At 37.0% G+C, this 25,606-nt stretch overlaps 1 protein-coding gene, 1 long non-coding RNA gene and 1 other non-coding gene across 3 annotated transcripts in view; 2 read left to right on the forward strand and 1 right to left on the reverse strand.

Moving 5' to 3' along the window:
* Positions 1-17: 17 nt before the first annotated feature.
* Positions 18-1,899, forward strand: LOC112973485. Its single transcript, XR_003255995.1, has 3 exons — positions 18-165; positions 552-617; positions 1,145-1,899. It is a non-coding gene; the product is annotated as an uncharacterized LOC112973485 (long non-coding RNA).
* On the forward strand, positions 300-430 carry LOC112973517. The gene has a single exon (XR_003256010.1). It is a non-coding gene; the product is annotated as a small nucleolar RNA SNORA24 (small nucleolar RNA).
* A 6,516-nt stretch (positions 1,900-8,415) lies between the features above and the next one.
* Positions 8,416-25,606, reverse strand: part of PRSS12 (serine protease 12) — a 46,616-nt gene continuing 29,425 nt past the window's right edge. Inside the window, exons 10-14 of the mRNA XM_026081429.1 lie at positions 23,206-23,411; positions 22,455-22,533; positions 20,182-20,304; positions 11,371-11,648; positions 8,416-8,755 (exon numbers count right to left, since the gene is read on the reverse strand). Coding sequence (XP_025937214.1) covers positions 8,448-8,755; positions 11,371-11,648; positions 20,182-20,304; positions 22,455-22,533; positions 23,206-23,411 — 994 coding nt within the window. The 3' untranslated portion in view covers positions 8,416-8,447. The remainder of the gene's footprint in view (positions 8,756-11,370; positions 11,649-20,181; positions 20,305-22,454; positions 22,534-23,205; positions 23,412-25,606) is intronic.

A 25,606-nucleotide genomic window follows, 5' to 3' on the forward strand; every position in this document is an offset into this window, starting at 1 on the left:
TGGCGCCAGGCGGCGGTGGGGGAGGGCGGAAGCGTGGCGGCGGCCGCGGTAGGGCCCCGTGGGGAGGCGAAGGTGCTTGCGACCAAGCGGTGGCGGCGCTTTCTCGCACAGGCGCGGTCAGGCCCGAGCGGAGCCGCTGAGGTAGAGGAGCGGGGCGAGCGGCAGGTAGGCCCCGTGGCGTGGGGGGGGAGGGCAGGAGCCGTTAGGCGGCGCCGGGGAGGGCGCGCGGGCCGGTTGGGACATGGCGGCGGCGCGGCAACGGCCGGCACGTGGCGGCTGGCCGGCGGGGGGGAGGGGTGATCCATGGTCTCATGGGGGCTGCCGCTCGTGGCTGTACCCCTTCCTAGACATGGAAGAGCAGTACCTTGCTAATTGGCAAGGCTTTTACCATCTTGTTGGTATTAGTAGTTGACTGTAGCAAGTAACACGCCGAGTAGACGGAGGTGTGTGGTGCGGTGGGATTCGCGGTCTGTCTTTGATATTTTTCCTCAGTAAGCGGCTGTGGCCCAGTCCTTAAATGTGTCTTTTCTCCTTTCTTTTTTTCCTCCAAGGAGCGTAGAGGCTGGACGAGCATCTGTTGCTGTTGAAATTGTTCCCAAAGAAGAACATATTATGCAGTATGTACTACACAGTAAATTGTTAAAAATGAAGTCTTGAGCAGGAATAATTTCAATTTACCAATTATATTTGGCGATTAAACTGCTGAGATTTGATTTATTGGCACTGAGATCAAGGTATAGGCTTTTTTTTTTTAATGCTTGATTTGTGTGTGATCATTTTTTATAGACAAAAAATAAAATCAAGAACAAAAGTTAGCATAACTAGGAAGAATTAGGCTTGGGTCTAGATATACTTAGTATATTAGGAATAGTGGATCGTGATAAAATAGATGTTATCACTACTTTTGCCTGCTAAACTGGAGGCATATGAATCCACAGACTTCTGGGGACCATCTGTAGAAGTGTCCTGTCAAGAGAGTATTAAGAGAGACCTGGAACTGCTGTGAAAGGGGGAGATAGCTTTGTTTCAGAGCAGCTGACAATTTGTAGGAGGGTATTATGCTTTTCAGAAGTCTTTGCTGTTGTGTATGTATTTTTAATTGCAATTTTAAACCACCTCTTTTTTTTTTTTTTCTTTTTAACAGGGGCAAAAGTTCTTCAGTTGTGATGACAGAAGACAATGGGGTAAAATTCCACATTTAAATTCTAGGAGTAGTTATGACTAGAACTTTTAATTATTATTTAGATTAGAAGCGGATATGTTTAATTATCTGGAATAGATGCATTTTGTGAGCAATAGTATTTCTGCTTACCAAGCAGAGCTGGCAAGAGTTAACTTTAGGCTAAGTCTTAATCTCTCTTCAGCCTTAACAGACGTAAGCTTTTCTAATTAAGTTCAGGCCTGGAGTCTGAATGAGATGTTCGGTTGTTTCTCTCATCTTTACCAAGAGCACAGATGGGCTGGGATGTAGCTTACTGTGCCTGAAAGTAGTCTTGACTGCTTTTACGCAAATACGAAAAAATACTGTTAGGGTGACCAACTCATTCTGTGTTACTTCGTAGAATCTTTTGCTATTCCTACCTCATGGCTGTCAGTGAGTATCAAAAAATTATATTAATGCTGACTATAGTTTAGTGGCTGAGCTGTAGTCTGTCTTGTGGTTGGCCATACTGCAATGTTTTTAAATCCAGTGCAATTTTTATCTTCAGTGGTGGCTCTTATGCTGTCAGAGTATGTTACAAATCTTGCAGTAAGTACATATGTGGTGCATAAGATGAAGGTAAGTTTGTGTAAAGTCTAGAAAGTGAACATGAATGGCTGCAGTCATAGTTCTTATGTATATGCCAATGTAAAGCATTCAAGTGTATCAATGAGTCAATAAAGAGATGTTGACTTTCACTGCAAGTGTCACTTCTTCATTACAAGACTGCTGATAACCAAGTCTAGACCTACATGTGTACTCTGGAATTGCTGATGTGTGGCTAAATTGCTTGGTGTGTAGCTGGTTCTTACATTTGCACTTCATGGTTACAGACCACAGTAGTGACTGGCTGTGGCTGATAAACTGTTTGGGAGCCATTTTAGCTGATCTTTCTGTCAGAGGTTACTGCTGCAGGGGAGAAAATCTGACCTTGAATGTAGCTGCTTTTTCAGTATCAGCTGCTGAGGGATGTTTTATTTATTCCATGTTCAAGAGAACATGTGGAGCTCCAGTGGATGGTGAATCACTGCAGAATTTGACAAGCTAAGTGTTTTCATTCTGTGATGTATAACCAAATTTACTGTCTTAAGTAAGGCATGTTCTCCAGCACTCTGCTGGCACAACATCATGTGGAGTATCTTCCAGCTAATAAGGACACTTCTTGAAATTCATTATTCCAAACTGGATACATCAAACGGGGACAAGGAGGACTCATGAATAAACAAAAAAATCTGAAGCTAGAGCAGGGGTCAGGTAGACAGTGTACTTACCACTAAGTACTTGACAATTGAGAAAAGGAAAAAGATCATATTTGCTGCGGAGGGGGTAGGGTGCTTCTGGACTTAAATTGCAGCAAGTGTTGCATCTCAAGAAATCACTTCAGATGGAAAGGTTAGTTATGCTCTGGAGTAGACTGCCTTAGGGAGATTAGGGAGCTGTCATCATAGGAAACTTCTTTTTTTCTTTTTTTATCATGTACTTTTCCTGCCAGGGATGACAAAGTATAGCTGAATGTATGTTCTGTGTGAAGCTATAATAAGTAGTGCTACACCTGTTCAGTTGGTGGTGTTCGATTACTCTGTTTCTGTTTAAGCAGCTCTGCATGCAGTCTTATCATATGTCATCTTTCCTGCTTAGGATTCCAAGTTTGTGCCTGCAAAGCCTGGTAGCCAACAGTCTGAGCATGCACTGTAAATTCTGTTTTTTCTAGGAAACTGGATTTCTGTAGTTAACTTACTGCTTCTAGAAAAAAAGTAGGCACATCTGTTCCACAGGGGCAAAGTCATTTGCCTATCATAAACAAGAAAATCCCAGGCAAACAGTGGTCAGGAGGGAGCTGCTGCTATTCCAGAGACACGGTGAGGGCAGGAAGGTCTCGACCACTGGGAGCAGGTGGGATTGCACCTCTAGCAGCAGTTTTCTGCAAAGTGGCCCACTGTTCCTGAAGCCATTTTTCTGTGACTGGCTTTCATCCTATGAAGAAAACCAGATACAGGCAAGCATGAATAGCAAGAAGCAGGAGTGGTATTGGGTACCAGTTTGTCCAGGGATTTGGAAAGCATAAATACAGTGATAATACAGAATATAAAACTTAAAATGATTTGAAGGCCTGTAGAGAAGCATTTTCTAGAGCAGTCTCTGAAACGATATTTAAAAATTTACATCTTTAATGTCAACTTTTAGCTATGCTATGGCATTTTGCTGATGTGGTCATCTGACATTTGTTATCCCAAATCCTTTGAATTTTTACCTTTGCTTTGTTCAGGCAATAGCTGCCAATATTTTGTTGATTTGGGTAAAAAAATGAGAATCCAGTTTTTAAGCAAGTTGCCCTTCTGAAACTGTCAGTCCAGTCTTTTTGCTACTTATAGCAGAAGGATCTTTTTGTGTGAAACTGGCAGTAACTTAAAGAAGGACCACATACCTGTCCTGTGAGTCCGTTGTGTGAGCCAAACAATGAGGGCCCTGGGTATTTCCACTTAACGTCACATCATCCTTGGGTTATACCTTTAAGGTTCTCAGGAATAGGCGGTAGGAAGCAGACCACAGGCCAAATGATTTGGCCCAGAGGCTTGATCTGGCCTTTGGACTAGATTTGTGAATATTCAGTTTTGAGCCCTTCATTAAATGCTTAGAATTTGCTAAGATAAAACACAAAGTTTGTGTAAAAACACAAGGTTTGATTCAAGAGAGGGGGAAAAAATGATTTTCAAGGTTATGGTTGAGTATAAAAGTAAGAACTAAGCTGCTTGCTGTGGGTATCTCCTAGCAGTTTTGAGTGCCCTTAATGAGGCTACATTGCCTTACCTGTAACTGAGGTTTTCCACGAACAGCCAGAACAGACAGTGTGCAGAGGGTAGCAAACAAAAAGCTCTGCTTTGCTTTGAGTGTAACAGAAATGGAGGTTACATGTTGAGACTTTTCATTTCCCCACTTTAAAAAAATAACTGGCTTAAGCTGGTTTATTTTCAGGATTTCTTTTAAAATTCCTATTCCCAAGTAACTTCTATTTTCGTCTATGCCTCATAGAGGCTCCTTATTTTTCTGTACCCTGTTACATCTTGTGTCTCACACCTCTCCAGCTTTATCATCTTCGCCCAACCCAGTCATCTTTTTTTTCTTTTTAAGGCTTTCACAAAAGTAAATTCCTTTTTAAATTTTATTTTATTAACTTCTTGAATCATCCTGAACTCATCCTTTCCCCTGTTTGTGGTTGCTTGATATTACATTTGCAGCATGGTTGCTTTCTGTGATTGGGTGGAAAATAAATGGAACAGGAAATGGAAACTACTACATGTTACTGGGTATATAATAAGCTAGATCTGATGTCTAATACATCAATTCACTGTATTTGCTGTTATCCAGCAATGGGGAGCACAAAAACGGTTTTCTTTCTTGATATCATAAACTTTGCTTTCTGAGTTGTTTGTTGTACTGATACCTGCTATTTGAGCCTAATTGTTCTAGCCTTCTCAATATGGTAGGTAATGATGTTCTGAAGTTATAGCAGCATTAAAAATTTTGAGTATAAATATTCTAGCACTTGTGTATCTTAACACTGAAAAGGAGAGAAAACATTGATTCAGGATTGGCCTATTGTTAAATATAAGCTATTATAGCATCTATCTATTTTTTTTCCAGAAGAACTAGGTAGCTGAGAATGGAGAAGGACTCGTAGTTCATCTGTGGTTCAGTGCTTGTGCATAATGTTCCTTCACTTTGGGAAGCTGTTCAGGGTCAAGATTACATGCCTGTTAAATGGGTTTTGTGTGTGTCAGTTGAGTCAGTGCTTCACTATTCTTCGTTTCCAATGTACTCCTCTATCTTCTCTGGAAAATGGATGAGTTGAGGAAAAACATTTCTCTTGGTGAAAGGTTGGTAGGGTTTTAAGCAGTTGTGCAATTTAATGTGAGAAGGTGGAAATCTGTTTACAAAACCTTTGAAGTTCAAAGGGATTGCACCTAACTAAATTTCCATAATGTTGAGGTGCTTGAAGAGATGACATTTCGGTGTTTACCACAGTCATCTAATCTGGTAATAAAGTGCCAAGTGTTTGCTTTAGTTTCTGTGACCATTAACCCTGTGACCAACCTGTTCATAACAAAACAAAAACCTCAATGTGGATGAAAGAGTAGAGTTTGTTTTTCTACAACTGTGTATGTTTTAGAAAATTTGAACAAAGGGGAAGGTGGCAGGGGTCAAAAAAATTCTTAGGTAGTTCTGAGAGTGTAGGATAGGCTACTTTTTGATAACTGCTCTAAATTAGAGCACACGGTGTTGGAAATTACATGGTATAGAGCAAACTTGCATCTCTGGGGAAAATGGCCTAGAGTTCATATACTTTGAAGAAAATGAAGTCATGGTATTTTCAAGAGCACCTGTTTTCACTTAAAAAAACTCACAGCAAGATTATCCAGCTGAGTTTCCTGCATCTGCTTATGTATTATTCACAGAATTCATGAAGAAAAGTTCTACTCAGTGTGGCAGTTTTTATTGTATACACTTGCATCATCAGGCTCATTGAAAAAAAATTTAAATGGCATAACGTAAGACAGTTCCACTTTATGTTAGAAACTAAAAAAGCATGCTGTCTGCATGAAAACAGTAGTGCAACATTTTTAAAATCTAAGTAATTAAAGCATCTTATGAAAAGAGCTGACTAAGCAAAACTAGCAAACTACTATACTAAATCTAAATGGCTTACTGTGCTTAGTATGCAGACTTGATTTTTCTTTTCCAAGTATAATACTTCTGCGGTGCAACTTTAAAAAGGAAATCACGATTTCTTCTTATACATCACACACATAATATATTGCACTATACAGCCTACTTCACAAGCCTCAAAATAGCGTGCCTTGTATAGTAAAGTTTTGATGGTACAAGTAGATATCTTCTGACAGATGTATTTCCTCTTACTATCATTGTAATTAAAAGGGATATATATATAAGCAGTAAAAATATGAATGGATTTAAAGTTCACTAGCAAAGTGTTTCATATAGGTCTAACAGTAGGTGGTCATTGTACTGTGATTTTATCATGTTTTTAAATAAAATATTTCACGCTATTCCAGTAGTGCAGAATTACAGAAGACTTTTAATGTTGTATAAAAGCACCTCATGTATTTTAGCTTAGCACCAATTCCAGCAAGGTATTTAAACTAGTCATGGCCCTTGAAAATCCCTTTGAGGTCTGGAAAGAAATTGAGGATCAAGTCTTCAATCACATGGGATTCTGCAATATTATCACCATTTTTTGCATGCAAGCTGAGTTGTCTTGAATATTTGTCACAACACTGGAGAGGTATGGAAGCATACAGAAATGGATGATAACCCACTTACAATATGAACACAAGCATTCCACTTTGTTCACAAAAGGCCAGACAACACTCTGTCAGAGCTGGAATATTTGGGAAAAGGAAACACAGAAAAGCAGTAGCTGGTAGTCACAATTTGTACAATTACATACAATATGGTGACACATAACTGCCATATCTTTCACACTGGAGTGTTCCTTGGCCCGCAGAGCTTTTTTTTTTTTCCCATCTTCTAAAAAAAAAAAAAAAAGGTTTGTCAGTGTAGTGAACAGAGTACATTTGTAGGTGGTCAAAATGGCCTTATAGACAGGGATTGTAGAGTAGCAGTGAAGTTTCCTCTTATTGACTAGTTCTTGGATATTTTCAATATTAACTTGTTACCAAACAGTGTTGCACTAGACAGGTAACTACTTTTGTGTGATAAAGAAGTTAAATGGGATGACCCTTTCTAAAAGACTAGTAAATAGTTGTTTCATACCTCTCTTACTATACAAAGTAAAAGTCACTTTTTATCAGTGTATTTTTATAATAAATCATTAAGGTTTCCATAGCCTTGGGAACATGTTTTTTTTTTGTTTTTTTTTTAATATAAGTCTTTGAAAACTAGCTGTTTTAGTCATAGATGTTAAATGATGTTTGGAATGTAAAAGGACATTAGGGACCATGTGACTTAAGCTATTTTTTCCTTTAGTGTTGTGAATTACAATGACAAATTTGAGTAGTTGCTAGATAAAAGATACACAAGTATTTTGTAGATACTGATTTCAGGTAGTTTTCCCTTTCTGGTCAGATCAGACTGAACTGATATTCCAAGTAAACATGACAGAGTTCTTTGAGTATTCTTATGTTTTATAAAACTGTTATTTAAGACTATAGACCTTTTCAAACATGTATTGGCTCAACATCTCTAATACTTGCATTCTATATGCTTACAATAACTTTTCCTTGTATGATTGGTAGAGGTTCTTGATGTTACTTCAGTAAAGCCCCTCCAAAACCAGTGATCTATGAGCTTGTTTTGAGTTATTTTAATTTTTGTTAAAGAATTGGAGTGTTTGAGACTGATACTGTACCAACAGCTAGTGGCAAATAGGAAAACCTAAATACTCTCCAAAATGCTACATGTATGTCATTATGTGCATGTGCTAAAAATCAGGGGGAGGTGGGGGGAAGGGTCCCTCTAGATAAAAATCATTTGTTGTCTTTCTGAAATTCAAAGAGGGCAGTTTTTTTGATCTAGCTCATGCAGCTGTGCAGGATTTTTGATGGGAAAATAATTACTTCCAGAGTACTGTCCACTTTACTTGGGAATGTGCTTTAGAAACTAAGCTGTGAGAATTGTTTATCAGAATATCTGGGAATTTGATTATTGGCAATTAGTTTTCCTTCTAACATTTTAATGCCTACACAGAATCATCACCAGAAATGAACCTGTGAGTGATTTCATCAGTTGAATGAAACATGAGACAAAGTTAAAGGACTTGATTATAAGACCATAGGAATAATAAATAGGGAAACAGTCAAGGACTGATTAAATAGACTAGACTGGAAATGAATTTTGAGATCTATGATTCTAGAGAAGCTTGGAGCGTGAATAACTGCTACTACAGTCTTCTGTGAACAGTGAATCTTGTAGTGAACTCTCCAACTGTCCTGCTCCAATGTTACTCTAAGATACAGATCACTTGCCATTTTCTACAGGGAAACTTGTTCATGCAATATAAACTTCCTCAAAGGGATTTTGTCTGCATATTAATCCCTAACTGGAAAGGTGGTGTGTATACAGCTTGGATTTAACATAAAGAAAAACACATGAATTGGGGAAAATGTCTGTTCCCATCTGTTGTGGGCCCCAGCTGTGCACTGTCTGTGCTGTTTAAGCTGTCCTACCTCAAAATTCATTACCAAAGTTTGTTTTTGATTAAGGACATTCATAGTTTGGTCACACTCTTTATCCAGGGTACAAAAGATGAAACTTTTGTGTAGACACCTGGTGAGTCTTTCACTCCACAGCCATAGCCCCAGGAGGTCACACCATACACAACCCAACTTTCCCCAGGACGTTCACACATCAGTGGTCCACCACTGTCTCCTTGACAGCTATCAACACGTTTCCGTTCCTGGAGGTTTCCAGCACAGAGCATTCTTCCTGTGAATCTTCTTTTATAACGCTCTTCACATACCTTCTTGGGAAGTAAAGGGATGGCAGCTTGTTGTAATGTTCTTGAATAGGCCCTCCCTGAAAAGAGGACCCAAATAATTTTCTCATGATGCTTGGTCTCAGAAGCATAAATAAAATTTTATCCAATTTATACTGTCATCCTTCATTCCATTTTATCATTAAATAAAATGACTTGAAAGAATACTAAAATAATACTGAAAAATCTACTGTGTGCTAAAATAATCCTAAAATACTAAATATATCCTGTAAATATGGAATACAAATTAAATATTTTTTTTGAAAGCTTAAAATTTAAATAAGATTTAGTTTTACACCTCATGTGTGCTGGATCTTTCCAAGGATGGATTCTGTTTGTTTGGTAAAAGACAAAAGTGTGTTTAACAAGAATATATGCTGTAATACTTAAATAGGGAAGCTATTCCTTGGAGATGTGAGCAGGGGAGACTAAAACTGTAGAAATACTTCATTTCTAGGTCACCAGTTCAAGTTCATCTACTTCAGCTATGGCAGGTGCTGCACCATCTATCAGCTTCCCAGCTGGAGCACCACCATTGTGAGCACCATCATGATTAAATACTGTAAGTATATGCAAGCTTGTTGGTCACCTCAACTGCAGAGTTAATGCTGCTGAGCTTCAAGTGTACTTTCTTAGAGATGGACAATATTATTTGACTCTTTTACAATCCTGATATTTCTACACACCAGAAAACTAATAAATGTAGCCAAAGGAATGTCTCATTCCAAAAATCTATTTCCTCACCTAATCTAATTTTGCTGGGAACAGAACCTGTCCTTGTGTTTTCTTTTTCTGTAGTGAATCCTGCACTGCATAAGCAGTGTGTATTGGTTGTCTCTTCTACTTGCTACTCCAAGCTTGCAGATTTTCACTGATCCCACAGAGCACCTTTCTTTGCTCTTAATATGCCGAAGAGGGTTAGGATGATTGCTGTCATGGGGTGGAGAGGGTGGAGCATGTTTCATCAATGATATAACTTAAGTGGAGTAAATCAGTGTTCCAGCTCTTATAAGAAAAACAGAAGGATGAGGGTGGTGGGATAGCAGCTCTGGGTGGGGCTGGGCAGACGTAGCATAAACATACACTTATCAACTGCAAAACTATTCATATTTGGAAGTGTGATGTTGCTGTGGTTTTGATACTTTGCCCATCATCAGGCTCTTCCTAGGAGTAGTTCCTCCAGCTTAGAGTTGAAAGAAGGCCTTTTTTTCAAAAAGCTGTCGTTGCTACTGTGTAAGTAACATTAGACTTTGAAGTTATCAAGCTTGTTCATTTTAGGAAATGTTAATATTAAGTAAAAGCTGTGCAAGAGTCAGTATTTCAAATCAGTAGTATTTCTATGTGCTTTCAGCCCTTTTTGCTACATATGCTGAACATGTATGCTTAGTAGTGACAAATCTTCTAATCCCTTTCAAGACCTTACCTGCGTGTTTTTAATGTTATGACAAGTTATTTTTCCTTACTAAAAAAAATTTCCAAGTAAAACATCAAAATTCAAGTCATTTGACTTTTTTTTCTATACTTGCATTTCTTTTCAATTGGAAAGATAGGACACTAAAACCAGTTTCTTTAAAAATAAAATCTTATATTTATAAAATAAGTTTGATTTATATTGTAAGTATGAAATTTTGACTGAAATACTGCAATGATGTAATTTCTTACTATAATTATTGCAGTGGATAATGTTTGCTTAAATGGAAGTGCTAAGTAAGCAGTATTGTAGAGCTTCGTTATACTTAGCTGTCTAGCATTTTAGACAACTTGCTAAGCAATGAATTAACTATTGTTTTTAGCAAAAAAGTACAGACCTACAAATCTGTGCACACATGTGCAGATTAATGAATATAAAGAGAGAGAAGTGATACTTGGCTTTGCTTTCTTGCCAGTTTGAGTCAGTGTAACAAAGGATCAAGTGTGGCTGCTTTTTTGCACTGTATTCAACCCCATAAAAACATGAAAGTAAAACAAGGTTATTAATTTGTAAAATATTTAAAGGACAAAGGCCTTTGGAGAAAGAGACTCTTGCAATGACCTAAAAAGTGACTAGAAAGTTTATTCCAAAAGTCTGCATTGCAGATTGCATTCCAGCTCTCTTAAGTTTTGGCAAGACGTTCTCTTATTTAAACCTAACTGCTGATATTGAAAATGTCGGTGGTAATATGCGAGACTGAAAAATGCTACTTAGAATTCTATTAGGTACATGTTTTCTATCCATTCTTCAGATGAAGTAGCATCATTTAAAAAAGCTCTCTAAAATAATCCTTGTTACAAAAACCTTAAATATATTAGAGCTGCTAGTTATGTGGGGCGACAGGGGCTATAAGCTGCTCTTTGAGGTGTACCTGTCAATGAATAAGCCTTTCATTCACACTTGTCAAGCTTGATGAGACCATTTTAATGACTTGTTCTACAATTTAGAGTGACATGGTTAATCTCGCTCCGCTTTTCAAACACAAACTAAATTCCAAAAGCAAAAAGTGATTTTGTTCCTGTTTAAGGATCAGGAGAAAAAATTATTCCCCTATTTAAAAAAAAAAAAAAAGTAAAATTGTTTCACTCTGAGTATTTCCTTATTTTAAATATTCGTTAATGTTTTTTTTAACAAGCATCATCAGGTAGGAAGGTCAGTGGGTGGAAATCATTAAAATGTTTTTACCTGTGTCACCCCATCCAGTGATATAACAGTTAGCAGTTTTCTGTGGTCTCTCTCGCCTTAATGGCAAGCAAGCAGGTAAGACATGGGTACTGAATCTGGCACATTGTTCCTCTGGACCCTGTAGCCTCACTAACGCAATGTCATAGTCGCTGCTGTCAGGCCTATACTCTTCATGCATCACTATCTGCTGGACTCCGATTTCTTCCTCGTATTCTTCTGGTACCAGTGTGTGATAATCTCCAACTCGCACAGCGTAAGTCCGAGTGTTATTGCCATACCTGAAATTCAGATTAAAACAAATAGGGCTCACTCATGCAAATTCAGATCCTAGACATACAGCCAGATTTGATCAGTGTCATTTTTTATTGCTTAGGTAAATAACAGTACCAGCAGTTTTTTACAGAGCAAAACCGCTTTCTCAAATAATTTGATTGACATTCAAATGTATCCTAAAGAATACCATATAACTTTTCCTGAAGTTTCAGGTAAGGCTAGGTTCCTTTTTGTATGTTTTCATAGGCAAGGTTTCCTATGGCCTTCTGCTACAATTAGCATTTATTTTAAAGGTACAAGCAAGGAGCGCATCATAAATATTTTTAGCAAGGGTAACACAAAATGCCAATAATTATAATGAAAACTTATGAGTACTAACATCATTGTGACACCCCAAATAATTACTGAAATGAAAACAGTGGTCAAGCTTGTTTTGTAGGTTAGTTTTGAAAAGTCTTTTGAAGAAGGAATGCTATTTGAATTCTAGACGAAGAGATAACTTGACATAAAAACCTCTTAAGTAATAATAAGGAAAAAGCATATATAAATAACAAAAAGTAAATATGTATAACTATTAATATATATAAATATATATAAAATAAAAGTGCTTATGTTCTCAAAGTGACAGCCTGTAAATCTTAATCAATTGTTGTGCATCTAAAAATGATGCCGATCTCTAACATTGTAGACTAAATGGTAAATACCTTAAAGATGATTACTATGACTGCAATAAGTGTTGCTATGCATGCCTTTTGAGATTTCAGATTATAGGGGACAGCCATTCTCAGGAAAATGCAAACAAGGGAGTAGTGTTTGGTATGTTTATTTTGAAGTCTGGCTAAGCTAACACAAATATATATTTTTAACTTCTCCCTTTTCCTCATAGCATTCAAAAGGAAGCTTCTAATATATGTACAGAAAATACACCACAGTGTTCAGTCACCTACCCTATCCTTGTGTTTTTATACCCTCCAGCAATGTGCTGATCTCCATAGTTTACTAAGGCTTGCTCAGGGAACAGCAAATAAACCAGGAGCTTCTGAACAATATATAGCTGTACCACTGAGTATTTCTTGTAATTGTAGGCCGCATCCCTGGCTGCCTGTGAGACTTTGTGTCAAATTCTGCACGCCTCCTTCAGGTCTTGTATGAGCAAAATTCCTCCTGTAGGTTTGTAAGAAGAGAAGGTTGCAGACTGACCAAACATTTATGAAGCAACTCATCTATCGCAAAACTTCTTCCAGGACCTCCTTCATAGTACTCTATATGAAATGCTCCCCCTCTGTATACTGTGTTCTCCTCATGGTTGGAAGTCAGAATTTCTACTGCAGCTGGAAATGAAAAGTTGCAATTGACTTACAGAGGTGTTTTAAAAAAAAAAAAAGTGTTCGTATTGATTTTTAATCTCAGAGGGGAAATGAAAAAAATTAAGCTATATATTCAACCAAATACATTGCTCATTTCCTCCCTGAAAAAAATAACTATCTTAATTTGTGGATCAGTAGGTTTATTTCAAAGGTATTTAACAAAACAAAACTCTATTTGTTGTGTCACATTATTAATATCTTTCTGTTTTGAGCATAAAAGTGCTAATATTTTATAGCCAATGACTGAATCAATTTTTATTAGGAAATTTCCACTAAATAACGAGAGCATGAATAGGAAAAGAACATCAGAAAAGACAGAATCATGAATCCTGGCTCTCAAGGCATCCTACCTTTGCCCCCTCCAAGTTTCTAGAATTGAGGTTATTTCTTTGGATTTTTTTTTAACAATACTTGAATTCGTCTCTTGCTCTTTCTCACTAGATGTTTAATACACACAAAAAAAATCTAGAAATGTATGTGTGTGGGGGGGGGGGTGTTCCCCCAGTATTAAAAACTCCATTAAATCCTCAGAGTTCAGTTCTTTTCCTGATAAAATAAATGGCAAAATTCCAATGGAAGCAGAGTTGGCACCTGCTACATCACTTTTGCTTGCTCTTAGGGAGATTTTTGTAGAAAAATGAAGACCTTTAGGTCTTAACTGGTTCTGGAGCTGTATGTATCTCATGTATTTGGCCATCTGAACTGTGACATCAGTGAAATCCAGAATTCTGTATCCCCACGGATCATCTGCCAAAACTCTTGCCTTCTGCTGCCTGCCAGAAGTGCCTGCTCTGAAACGGATGAATCTCTTTTGGGTCCCTGTTGCCACATATCTGTCGGAAAGGGCAAATCTTACCATACTTTGCTGAGACACTTAGTACACTATTATCAGTCCAGACTTTTATTATTACAATTCTGAATGTGGGAGCAAGCTATCAGCTGTAAAGGTATAATCTGGCACTGGCTTGAAAACAGTGTTGTTTTTACAGCAGTGCTCAGATCTGATCTATAACCTTGGGCAAGTTTTCCTCCCATCTGTTTGACTTTCCTTTGTATAGTAAGGATGCACACATCTACCGTAGGTAAAATATTATATAGTATAGTTGTTACTTCATACAGCTTTTTTCTAGTATTACTTTTGTGAAAGTGGCTTTTTTACGAATAACTTATACACCTTTACAATATAATGTCTTGGCCATTGCTGTAACAGTTTACTGAATAAAATATATGTATTTGCTCACTATTATTCTGGGGAATTCTCTAGAAACCATAAATGAGAGTGTGATTTTAGCATGTTTACATATGGATAGACTCGCAAAAGAAATTTTCTTGGTCCTGTGCAAAAATTTGCAGAAATGCTTTGGCAAAACCATAGCATTCAAAGTTATGAACATGTTCATATATAAATGTAAAATTGGGGGGGGGGATATTTCTTATACCTTACGGAAAATATATGGAAATGAATCTGATTCCTTAGTCTAATCTTGTGTTGCGCACAAAGTTGCATCTGCAGTTTAGTATGTATATATGATAAATGATCTTTATTGTCTCATCATGTGAAGGGATTATAACCTCGTAAGTGATGTATTTCCTAGAAAAGACTTTAAAGATTTCTGAATTCATTGCAGCAAGAGAGTAAACGAGATGCTACCAAATCAAGGGTACTCCATATCTCTCACTTTGGTCTTCATTTGCATGCGCTTACCCATGTTGTGCTTGTTTGCTTGACAGAAAGCATACCACTATGATATATAACGCAGTTTGAACACTATCAAAATCAAACTGACAGATCCTGGTAGCTCATTTTATTGTAGAAATTAATCAGTGCACTGGTCTTCTGTGAAACTCTCACAACAGAGGAATAAAACACCCACCTATAGAATATTTTACACACTGGCAGCACAGCTCCTGTGCCCCTCTCCAAAGTGGACGAGGTCAGCATAGGGTAGAGTAGCTGAATGGTTAGGGGTGCGCAATAGTCAGACATGGTCATCTTTCACTTCTACAAAATTTATTTACAGAACAGGCATAATGCTTGGAATGTAAAGAGTGTAATAACACTAGAATGGGTTATATTGCCAAATATTTTTCCTCTGGTGTCACCTCTCGCACAGAGTGAGATTACAAACAATCAATCTTGGATGTTGTGTTAGCCAACTTTGTAGGATCAATCTGCAGAGTAAATTACAAAAGGAAGCTGATACAGAAAGTACTTACTATTGCAGTAAAATGGCTTGTATTATTTTCATTTGAATTGTTCTAACTTAAATGCAAAAAAACACTTAAAAAGTATGAGAGTTTTGTTTTTGTTATTGTTGACATCTCATTCAGTAATATTTTTCTGCTCAGATGTCATAACTGTGTGATAACATTCCACTTAGGAGTCTAAATGATACAGCAACTGACCCCAATAAATTTAGTAATGTTATGCTATTTCCTTTGTCACTTAGGCAATACTAAATAGTTTAATTTTTGCTATAGTCATTATTTATAACTGTTGATCTCATTGCATTTAAAAGCTATCTATTCAAAATGGAATTCTATATGCCACAACATACCACTAGATGTGATCTCTAAGGAATATTAGAAACCAATATTTTAGCATTTTTTGGTATACATCTGAGCATCATCCTATTAGAATAGGAATGTATGAGGTCATTAGCATTGAGTATAAGTACCTTTTGCCTGACTTAATCTGTCAAATATGTTTCCGAAAGGTCACTGAAAATGCTGTCATATAATTATAGATAGATACACTTTTGGCTCTGTGTGTTAAGTCACATATTAGTGCTATGCTAGCTGTTCATGGAGTTTAAATTTGGGGGGGGGGGGGTTCATTCAGTATTTGTCCATGTAATTTAACCATTGTGTAGATTAACATACAGGTTTTGCGTATACAAATAAACACTATCACAGTACTTTCCAGATGAGTTTTATCAGTGGTCCAGTGGATATTTGGTTCTCAGATAGAGAAGGGTAATTTTTAACCTGGTAAAAAAAAAAAAAAAAATTATAATGTGATGTATGCCTCTGTTTTTTAGTATATAGGCCTTATCCACAACAGCAAGTACATGATTTACTTCTCTATCCGTTATCTTTAATGAAATTCAGGGCAGCAAGTGGGATTAGTTCTTTGTATTTTCCTTCAGCCTTGTGGATGTTAGGAGTACAAAGTCACAAATATATTGTTTTATATGTTTGGAATTTACATCAGAAATGAAAATACTTTCTTCCAAAACTGGTTTGATAATCAAAGTAACTTGATTTTTTATTGTTTGTTTTGATTGATGAAGAAGCTGGAGGCATGAAGCAAAGTCGGTTGTGACCGGTGATAATGAGTGCTCTCCTGTCAGCCATATCTCAGATAGTACACAAGAAAACTTGCAGCTTCTATTTAATGTTATGTCCTTGATTTTAACAAAGAAACAGTATTCTCTTTAAATTAAGTCCTGCTAGTTTTCTGTTATGGATGATGGTAATTTTTAGAATCATAATGAAAAATGGATAATCAGGAAAGCCTATCTTATTTAAATGCACTAATTTTAAACTGATTTAATAGAATGAAAAGTGCTGCTTCTCATGCAAATGTATAGAACTTTTCATTAGCTACAAGACTTCTAGTTAGAGGCTTAATGAGCAATCTCAGATTTACCTTACTTCTGTGCACATTCATACACACAGCTGTTTTAAACTGACTTTTTCATCTGTAGACAATTATATTTCTTCCCCACTAGTAGTTACCTATTTGCCACATGTGTAAATATTGTCATAGAGTGTCAGTACACAGAAGAGGCAAAATAGCTAGCTCACCTAGGGGCATCTAGTCTTCCTTACCTCCAAGCCGCCTATGAAATGGCAGAGAACCATTGTACACATATCACATAACCTGAAGAGCAGAGGCAGGGGAGGAGTCTGGGAGTGCTTCCCAGGCAGATAGATGATGCTGTAGCTTTCAGGGTGTTACCGCTGTCTTGTAGGGCTAGGATGGGTATGCCTTTAGGTTATAGAGAAACCTGGCAGTGCTGTCCTTAGCACCTCCTTGCCCTTTTATTTCCTCTCCAACTGGAAGTCAGATTAGCTATCAGCCCCCATATTAATATCATCCTTCTGCCAGTCAAGTAATGTAGTGATGTTGAAGGCACATCTGAGTTCATCTGACCATTCCTGCTAGGCTTCAGAAAAGTGAGTTTCAATGTCAGTTTCTGCTTTGGTCTCCATAGGTAGTTAATTCCACTGCCTCTCAGGCTCCCCAGTTCTAAACAGGATTACCAGCACTATGCTGAAGTGTATGTGGGCATTCAGGAGTGCTTAAAGAAGCACTTGCGTTGAGAGTTATATTATTAGAACAGAACAGTGTTCAAGTAATCCAGTATTTCCTAAAATGACATCATGGTCATAATTTCATTTTTATTTCATGCTTCATATTTCTAATCATCCAAAGTTAATATTCTTTTTATGTCTGCAGCTGCAAATTCCCTGTAGCTATCAGAACAACTTAGGACAAAACTTAGTAACACAATGGGCAGGTTATAAAAGAAAAATAGCTTCAAATATTGCTACAACTTTGCATCAAAATCAAATTCTGTGTGTATGAAATCACAGAAACCAGATAATGCTGCTATACTGCTGAGGAACAATTCCTACCATCGTGCATAAAATTGTATGTAATTCTTACCCCTAGTATAATTGAGCCCACTTTTGTTATTTAAGCGGTATTCTGGTTTTCAGGTATGGGAAATGGTATACTGGCTTTCTCTTGTCTGTCTGGAAAATATGTGAAGAAGGCGCTTGATCTATAGATAGCTCTTGGAAACCTAGCCCCTTAAAATCACTCTGAGATCATTAGGAAGTTCAGCCCGGTCTGTCCAGTGACAAGTCAGAGCCAAAGGTGCCTTTCCTCTTTTACAGTAAACAGTAGCACATCTACAGGCTGTGAGAGTTGCAGGCTTAGATTTATGTTGCATAGTCTTAAATGCAAGTCCTAAATCAGCATGCATAACATTTGGGATAGATTTTTTTTCAAACAGTTTTGTGTGTGTATCACTAAAAGATCAAAGTTCAGATTCTTAGGCTTGATTAAGCTGCCTTTTACAGAGAACTCTGAGAAAGGAGCAAAGGTGGATTTGCAGTCTTAAAATCTGAATGGGGCAAAACAGTATTTTGGCCCTTGAAACCAAATGAAACAGTTTTAGGATCACCTGTAACAGCCCCCTGAGTGGCTGCACAGATGTGGGATTGTCAGTGTTACAGCCACACTGCTCTTGTTTCCCTAACACTCCCCCAGTATGTAGGTGTTCAGAAAAGCATGCAAAGTAAAAAGCTTTCATAGCAGATTCGGTAATGACTTGGAGCCCCAGTTAAGTAAGCAAGCCATTGGGAAGAGCAGGTAATACATTTTATGGGGAGCACTTACTGTAAGAAGGCACTGTAACTGGGGCAGTGCAACGCAGCAATACCAACCTGTTTCACTGAACTTCATGAAAGCATTCTAATAAGGAGAAGACTTGTGTGACTAAGATCTTTGTGTGTACATAAAACACATAACTTGCTTCCTGTGACCTTCTTTTTTCTTTCCTTTGAGGTAAAATTACAGAAGGTTTTTGATTCTTTAATGAAAGACCTTCTCAAGTGTTTAACTTGCATTCTCAGTAACCACTGTAGAAATGAACAGGGGAGTAGGAAGCCATCTTCTATAAATTTTGATGATAGCAATTCAAGTGTTTTCATAGTTTAATAGAAACAACTGGGACATCAGTGGAAGTAGGCGGTAATTTCACTCAGTTTGACCATTTCAGCTTTGAAATGTTACCAACAAAAGTCCCTCATGACTTTCATGAAATGAGAAAGTGGGAACATGTTGTGCATCTGGCACTAAGCAAAGGTAAATGTTTTTATTCACTTCAGTAAAAAAATTGTCTATCTCTTTTTTTTAGTTAGCAGCATGCAAGAAGAATGGGCCAAAGTCTAAAGTTAAAACACTTGCAGCCCACTCAGGCAAATTTTAGCAAATTTCCTCAGAACTGCAATGCAATTCTAGCCAGTATTGCAACCTTTTGTAGGAGTTTGAATGAAATAATTGCTGCTGAAAGCTTAAAATATTACATCCGACGTCTGTACTGTGCAATTCAGTGTTTTCATACTACAGTAATTTCATTGGCAGTGAATTCCTGGTGTCAAAAATACTGAAGAGGGCTTATCATAAAAACTAAATAGAATCATCAGTAACAAAATACCTGCTTATGCAAAAATGGGAGAAGATATTTAGAAAAGCCAGATCATACCTTAATATGGAGAACTGTGAAAGAAATTAGACCAAGTAGATCAATTGTGTTTATAAGAGGAGAATAAGTTGCAAACCAGTTGCTAAACATATGGAAAGAAGCTGAATTTGAAAGAGTTTTAGACATCAGTATTAGAAAATTATACAAGTATAGCAGCTTAAACAATTATTTCTTTGTTTTGCTGAAGGTGTTTTGCTAAAGGAAACAGGACCTTATTTAGATGGCTACAAAAAACACAATTCTTTATGTACTGGGAAATAACAGAGTAAGGCAGTTGCTGCAGCCTATTTGTAAAGAATAAGCAAAACTGCTCAGTCTCAACAGCATCCAGTGCACAGATTTACTTTCCTGTTAAACTCAACAGATATAATAATGCTTTGCCCTAAAAGGAGCTTCTGTGGACCAGTTCAGCTAGTCAGTGAAGTGGTACAATAAAAATATCCATCCCTTGTCTATTGCCAAAAAGAACATCAGAATAAAACATACAGTCCCTGTGTTTGGCATTCACTCAGTTGTCCTTGCCTCTACCTGAAAGCCTGTACCATATGCTACCTGAACCTGTACCATATGCTGCAGGTTTGTTGGAACAGAAAGCTGCATTAACATGTCAGAGGTATTATCTATATCTTTCCTTAGAAATGCAAAATTTTTGAATATAAATCTGCTGAATGATGACAGCAGTCTGTGTAATGTGAGAATGAAAGACCCAGAAGATTCAACATACTAGTTTTTTTTATTTGGGGGGAAAAGAGGTTTGTTGGTTTTGTTTTTTGATTTAAAAAACAACTCTTTGGAACAGTTTTCAAATGGGCTCGGCCTAGAATGTTTTGCCAATACCTGTAACAATGAAATAGTTTGAAAATATGCCTCATTATTGAAGACAGACCTACCTCTTAAAGCAATGTGCAGCAGTGAGGACCCAGCAGCTGCTGATGAGAGTGGCACCACACAAGAGTCTTCCATCACCATGAGATGACTTTAGTCGGAGTGCAACCTGCCATGGCCAGCCACCCCTACAGAGAGCATAAGACATCTCTTTCAGGGAACAAAACCAGAAAAGTTAGATAGTTTGTCAGTTACCTTGAATGTAAATCCTGTATAGTTTTTCGACTGAAATAGCTTACAAATCACGTTATTTATAGAGTAACAGTTGAGAATACCTTTGATACTATTACAGCATTCAGAATTCCACTTAATAATGGTTGAGATTAGTTTACAGTCTGGGTGTCCAGCTCTCTGAGCACTTCCTCCCACTGTGAAACATTTTAATTTTACCTTCTCAGATTGTATTCATCGTGCCAAAACTATGTTCTATAGGTTCCTCCCCAAATGCCATCCAAGTCAGATAAGAGGTACAGAACATTGCTTTCCACATAAAGAATATTAAGCAACTCAGGAGATGGTTGGTGAGTCAGAAATTTCCTGTTGGCTGGGTAGGGGAAAGAAGGGAATTTCTTGAGAACTTATCCTTGCCTCCTTTCCTGTCTGCATTAGTATCTGCTTTGTTGGTCCAAAGCTGTTTGAAAAGGGAAGCTTACAAATTGAGAGGTCTAAAGCAACAACAAAACCCACAAGTAACAGATTAGCACCTTCTTTCAGCACGTGGTCATCTGTCTTGTTTAGTAGATCTGGGATGCATATTCCCAGGCTTATCAAGACAGAATGAATTAATTTTCACTAGTTTTATAGATTAGCAAAATACAAGAAGGGGAAAGAAGGGAGGGAGAGAGAGGGATGTATGTTTTAGCAATAGCAACATCCAGGAATAAGCAAGCAGGTAGACTTAAGTACTTTCTGACTACTGTCAAACTTGAACAGGTAAACTGGAGTACTAGAGCTGCCCAGTCCAGCATCCTATCTCACAGTAGTCAAATATTTTAAAGGACGATGGAGAAATTTACTCCTCATAGAGTAAAACAAGTTAGAGATTTTTAAATTTTGAAAGCTGAGATTTAATATCTCTTTCCAAAACATGGGATAATTAAGACAACTTTGTATTTCCTGGTATACATATAAGTATGCAGTTCCTTTCTGAGCCTTATCAAGTCATTTGTGTTAATGATTTCCTGTGGTAATGAGTCCTTTTCCAATATTGTTCATGTGTTCCTTTTCTTGATCTTTGAATTATTTCTAAATGTTGCAGTACTGATTGAGTTTCTCTCACCTTTTTACTTCATCTAGTGTCCCTGTATTTATTATGAGATTGAAGTTCTTGTTCTGACTTCACTGAAGACTGTTATTTGTAACCTTTTAATTTTATCCAGTGTCCCTTGTATGTATATTCTGAAACAATGATTCTTTATCTGCTTTTTCTATACAATGCTTTGTCATTCTCATTTGTCTCCTTTCTAAGATGAGCAAACCTATTTTGTTCTATCTGTCTGAATTGATGTGTTTTTCTGGGCTCCCTCTTGCTATTGTTCTTTGAACCCCTTCCACTTGCATAGTATCTTTTTTGTAATGGATTGATTGATGTACGGATAGTTTGAAATAGGTTGCACAATGACATATAAAGATGTAATTTTCTTTCTTTTTTTTTACAATTCTTTTCATAAGATTCTGTGAATATGTATTTTTGTGATTATTCACAATAGTTAAGGAAGTAAAGCCTATACTTCCCATTGTAGCAGTATGTGAAGAGGGGAAAGACAGTAACCATACGTAAACATATGTCATTAAAGGTTAGGAACAAAGTGTTAATAAAAAGCCTAGTTACATAACTGTATCATCAGAGAAGCATATTTTTTTAAGGAAAATCAGGTCTTAGGCAGTGAATCATACCCAACCCTTTTTCCAGGGTAGATAGCAGTTATAGTCCTTGTACCAGATTCATAGCTCTCTTTATGTAGCTCATATTTGAGGTCAAGATTTCCTTCAAAAGAAAAAGTGAAATGGCTACTTTGAAAGTAATATATTTAACCCAACCAATGACTAAACCTATAGGCATTCACAGATTTTCAACTGATGCTACAGCTGCTTATCAAAGAATTTATTTGAATTTCCTACCAAATTTGCTTTGAGAGTATTTCTGCTTCTACCTTAGGAAATGCAAAAAAAAAGACCCCAAAACCCTACAGTAAAACATAAATTAGACAGGTGGCTTATGGCAAACACATCTTAGAGGCTTTCTATTGAAAATGACTTGTCTTTACCAAATATTTACCGTAAAGAATTTTTCCCACCAATTATTCGCTTTTGTCGGCGATGTAGTAACCTCAATCCACAAACAGGAGCAAGAGAATCTAAACAAGAAAGGGGAATGTAGACAGCATTAAACTCACAATAAGAAGTATCCAATCTACAGTGAGAGTTAACTAAAAAACAAGAGGGCTGAAGTTATCTATGTTTCATGGTAGGTTTTAACACTCAAATTTGCTCTGGGAAAATATGTTGGATTCTCTCAGGCTTAGAAATTCTGGTTATTTAAGATTTTTTTCGACTCTGATGGCAAATCAGTTTACACAGTTGTGCTCTGCTTTGCAAGTGTAAGTTTGGAGTTATTCCTAGGATTTTTTTATAGGGTTCTTCCTTACTTATCCTGATGTAAGTAAAAGCAGAACTTGACAGCTAAAGACAAACTATGCCCTGAAAAGTTAAAAGTAGCTGTCTCTTTTTTTTTGCATCCTTATGTCCCAAGTACAACTTAAGAAATATGGCTGCTGTGTACTACGGTGGACAAATACCCTGTATCATTTCAATAGTCTTTGATTCCTTTGTGCAGCTGACACAGCAATAAGATCAAACATATGGCCTGCAATATGAAGGCAGACAGAGTTTTCTACCACTTTTGTTTCTATTAATTCTTTTGAGATTAATATTTTCTCTGTAAAGTGGGAGTGTTTACTTCCTTCTCTTCCTACCATGATAGTACCCCATTCAGAATCTGTTCTTCTGCAACTCACAACAGACATCACCTTTACTGCTGTTCTCGGGGGCCTTCTTGCCTGGGTAGTTGCAGATTGCCCCGGCGTCCTCACTGTGACGGCAGTTGTGGGTTCCAATGTCCTGTTTAATGCAGTCTGCCAGAGATCTCTCATTTCCTGTACATTTCACGTTATCCACGTGGATCGGACCTTTACCCTCCCCAAAATAGGCCATTGTCCTTGCTCTAGCTGGACCTCTGGACACAGAACATAAGTTTGTAATTAAAATATTTTAAAGCTTTGTTCTACACTTGACTAACTTGACTTGAACTGAAATATTTTAGAGAGTATGAGCAGTGAAATGAAGACATTGAGGTTTCATTCCAAACCCTCTCATTAATTTGCCTGATGACAATGTTTCTTCTTGTTGCCTCTATTAATCTGGTAATTGGAAAAAATAATAGTGTAACAAATTTGTTACAATTCATTAATGTTTAAAAAGTGCTTTTATGTCTTTGCATAGCACTGGGCAAAGTATTTTTATTGTAATAGCATTACAAATATTTACAACAAATCAAAATATGTGAAAGCTGCTTTCTTCATAATCTCTTTAATCCTCATACAAAACCAGTGTCTGCAAATGCTAAAAATAATTTGTTATGTTCAGATTCCCTCAGAAAGGTGGACTAGTTAAATAAGAAGATATACTTGCAGTTTAGTTTGGACTATGATTTACAAATCTTTTAGACATTAATAATAATTACATATTTCATAGTAGCTTGGCATAGAAAATCATGAGTGCAAATTACATGCCATTTTTAAAGTGTGGCCCCATAGTTGAGCTCTAAAACTGTAATGTAATTGGAAAAAGACAGTAAAATGTCACTATTGCAATAATACTTATGCAATTGCATTATATTTGGTAACTTTTGTGACAGATGTTTATGTTTAATTGCTTAGGATAATGCTTCATAATATATAAATAGCCATTTTGTTGGATATAGTCTAACAGTAATGAAGAAACACTAGTGGGAGATCACATGGCTATCTTTACAAAGTAGGGCTGGAAGCCAGTGTCCTTTAGGTGTGTCTGAATTACTGTTTATGTAACAGCTAAGAGTGATTTACTGAGCTTTTATTGAGATAAAAATTTACTGTGATAAAAATATACTGAATACTATATAACTGTAATATGTTACACTACTCCATGAGTTTCTATTTTGAAAGTGTGTTGCAAGTACACATTGTAAAGGACAGTACTTCTGTGTATACAAAAGGATAACTGCACATGCAGTGAAAAGCTAGAGTAGAGAAAGAGCTTAACAATGAAAATGTACTAGGCAAAAAAATATTTATCTCTTTTTATACCTCTTTTTATATCTTTTTTTATACCTGCAACATTGGGGAAGATAGGTGAGAATGCCATAAAGAGTTTATGGCTCTTCCTCAGCTAGAGATTCTCTGCTGGGGAGGAATTTTGATTTGTCATACCATTTTTAAAGCTTCCTCATGCTAGAAGCATAGCTGGGTCAAAGTCAGAGAATCTGGCCCTGAATTGCCCATATCCATATAATTTAAACATGAAAGTAATACATGTAAGCTTCCTCTTTTTTCAAACTTGCCCCTGAAGAGCCTTGGCTATTTGGATTTTTTTTAACAGGTATTGAAGGGGAGGGGTGGACAGAATTTCTAAGCAGGGAATGTTATTTAGAATAAATGAATTGTAAAAATCAAGGAAAGAGAAATATGCAAAACATCTGACAGAGCTGATACAACAAGGTCACTTGTCCTTAGACATTTTAATTTCCATGGCTAGCACGTATCTATCAGATAATCCAAAGCCTTAACTGATTTTGGAAGCAGCAGAGGACAATCTTGCCTAATGGGTTTAGTATGATTTAATTTGTTAGCTGCAAGCAATGTGTCTCTTCTTGCTCCAAATATTTTTCTTTTGTGAATGATGCTCTGATTACAGATAACTACAAAGAATGCCCTGCTCTCTGATACCCACAGGCAGCTGATGTGTCCATGTATGGTATTACAAACTGGTGAGACAGTACAGGGACTTGTTGCAAAATCTTACCCGATTTTGGAATCTCCTATGTCACAGAGCAGTTCACAGTGCTTGGTGAGTTTGTGCTTTAGGGCATTGCTCTAAAGCTTCTCAGGATATTCAAAACTACTTTGTTGTGAATCACAACAGTATTGTCGTCTTGTTTCCAAGAGAAGTGTTTATTGCTGTTTACTATATATTTGTCTCTGCAGTCTTTTATCAGATATTTATAAAGGCACTGCCTCCACAGATTTACTAGATAAATCTCAAAGACTCTCAAAGACATATATGAGTTTGCATATGTAAGTATTATAGGTGAGAGAGATGTGGAGAACAAAGATGAAGGAAGGAAGGAGCTTAGTGCATATGGATTGCGATCATGCTTTGACATAAGCTGAA

The sequence above is a fragment of the Apteryx rowi genome, unplaced genomic scaffold, assembly GCF_003343035.1.
Source record: "Apteryx rowi isolate R43461 unplaced genomic scaffold, aptRow1 scaffold_55, whole genome shotgun sequence".
NCBI lineage: Eukaryota > Metazoa > Chordata > Aves > Apterygiformes > Apterygidae > Apteryx > Apteryx rowi.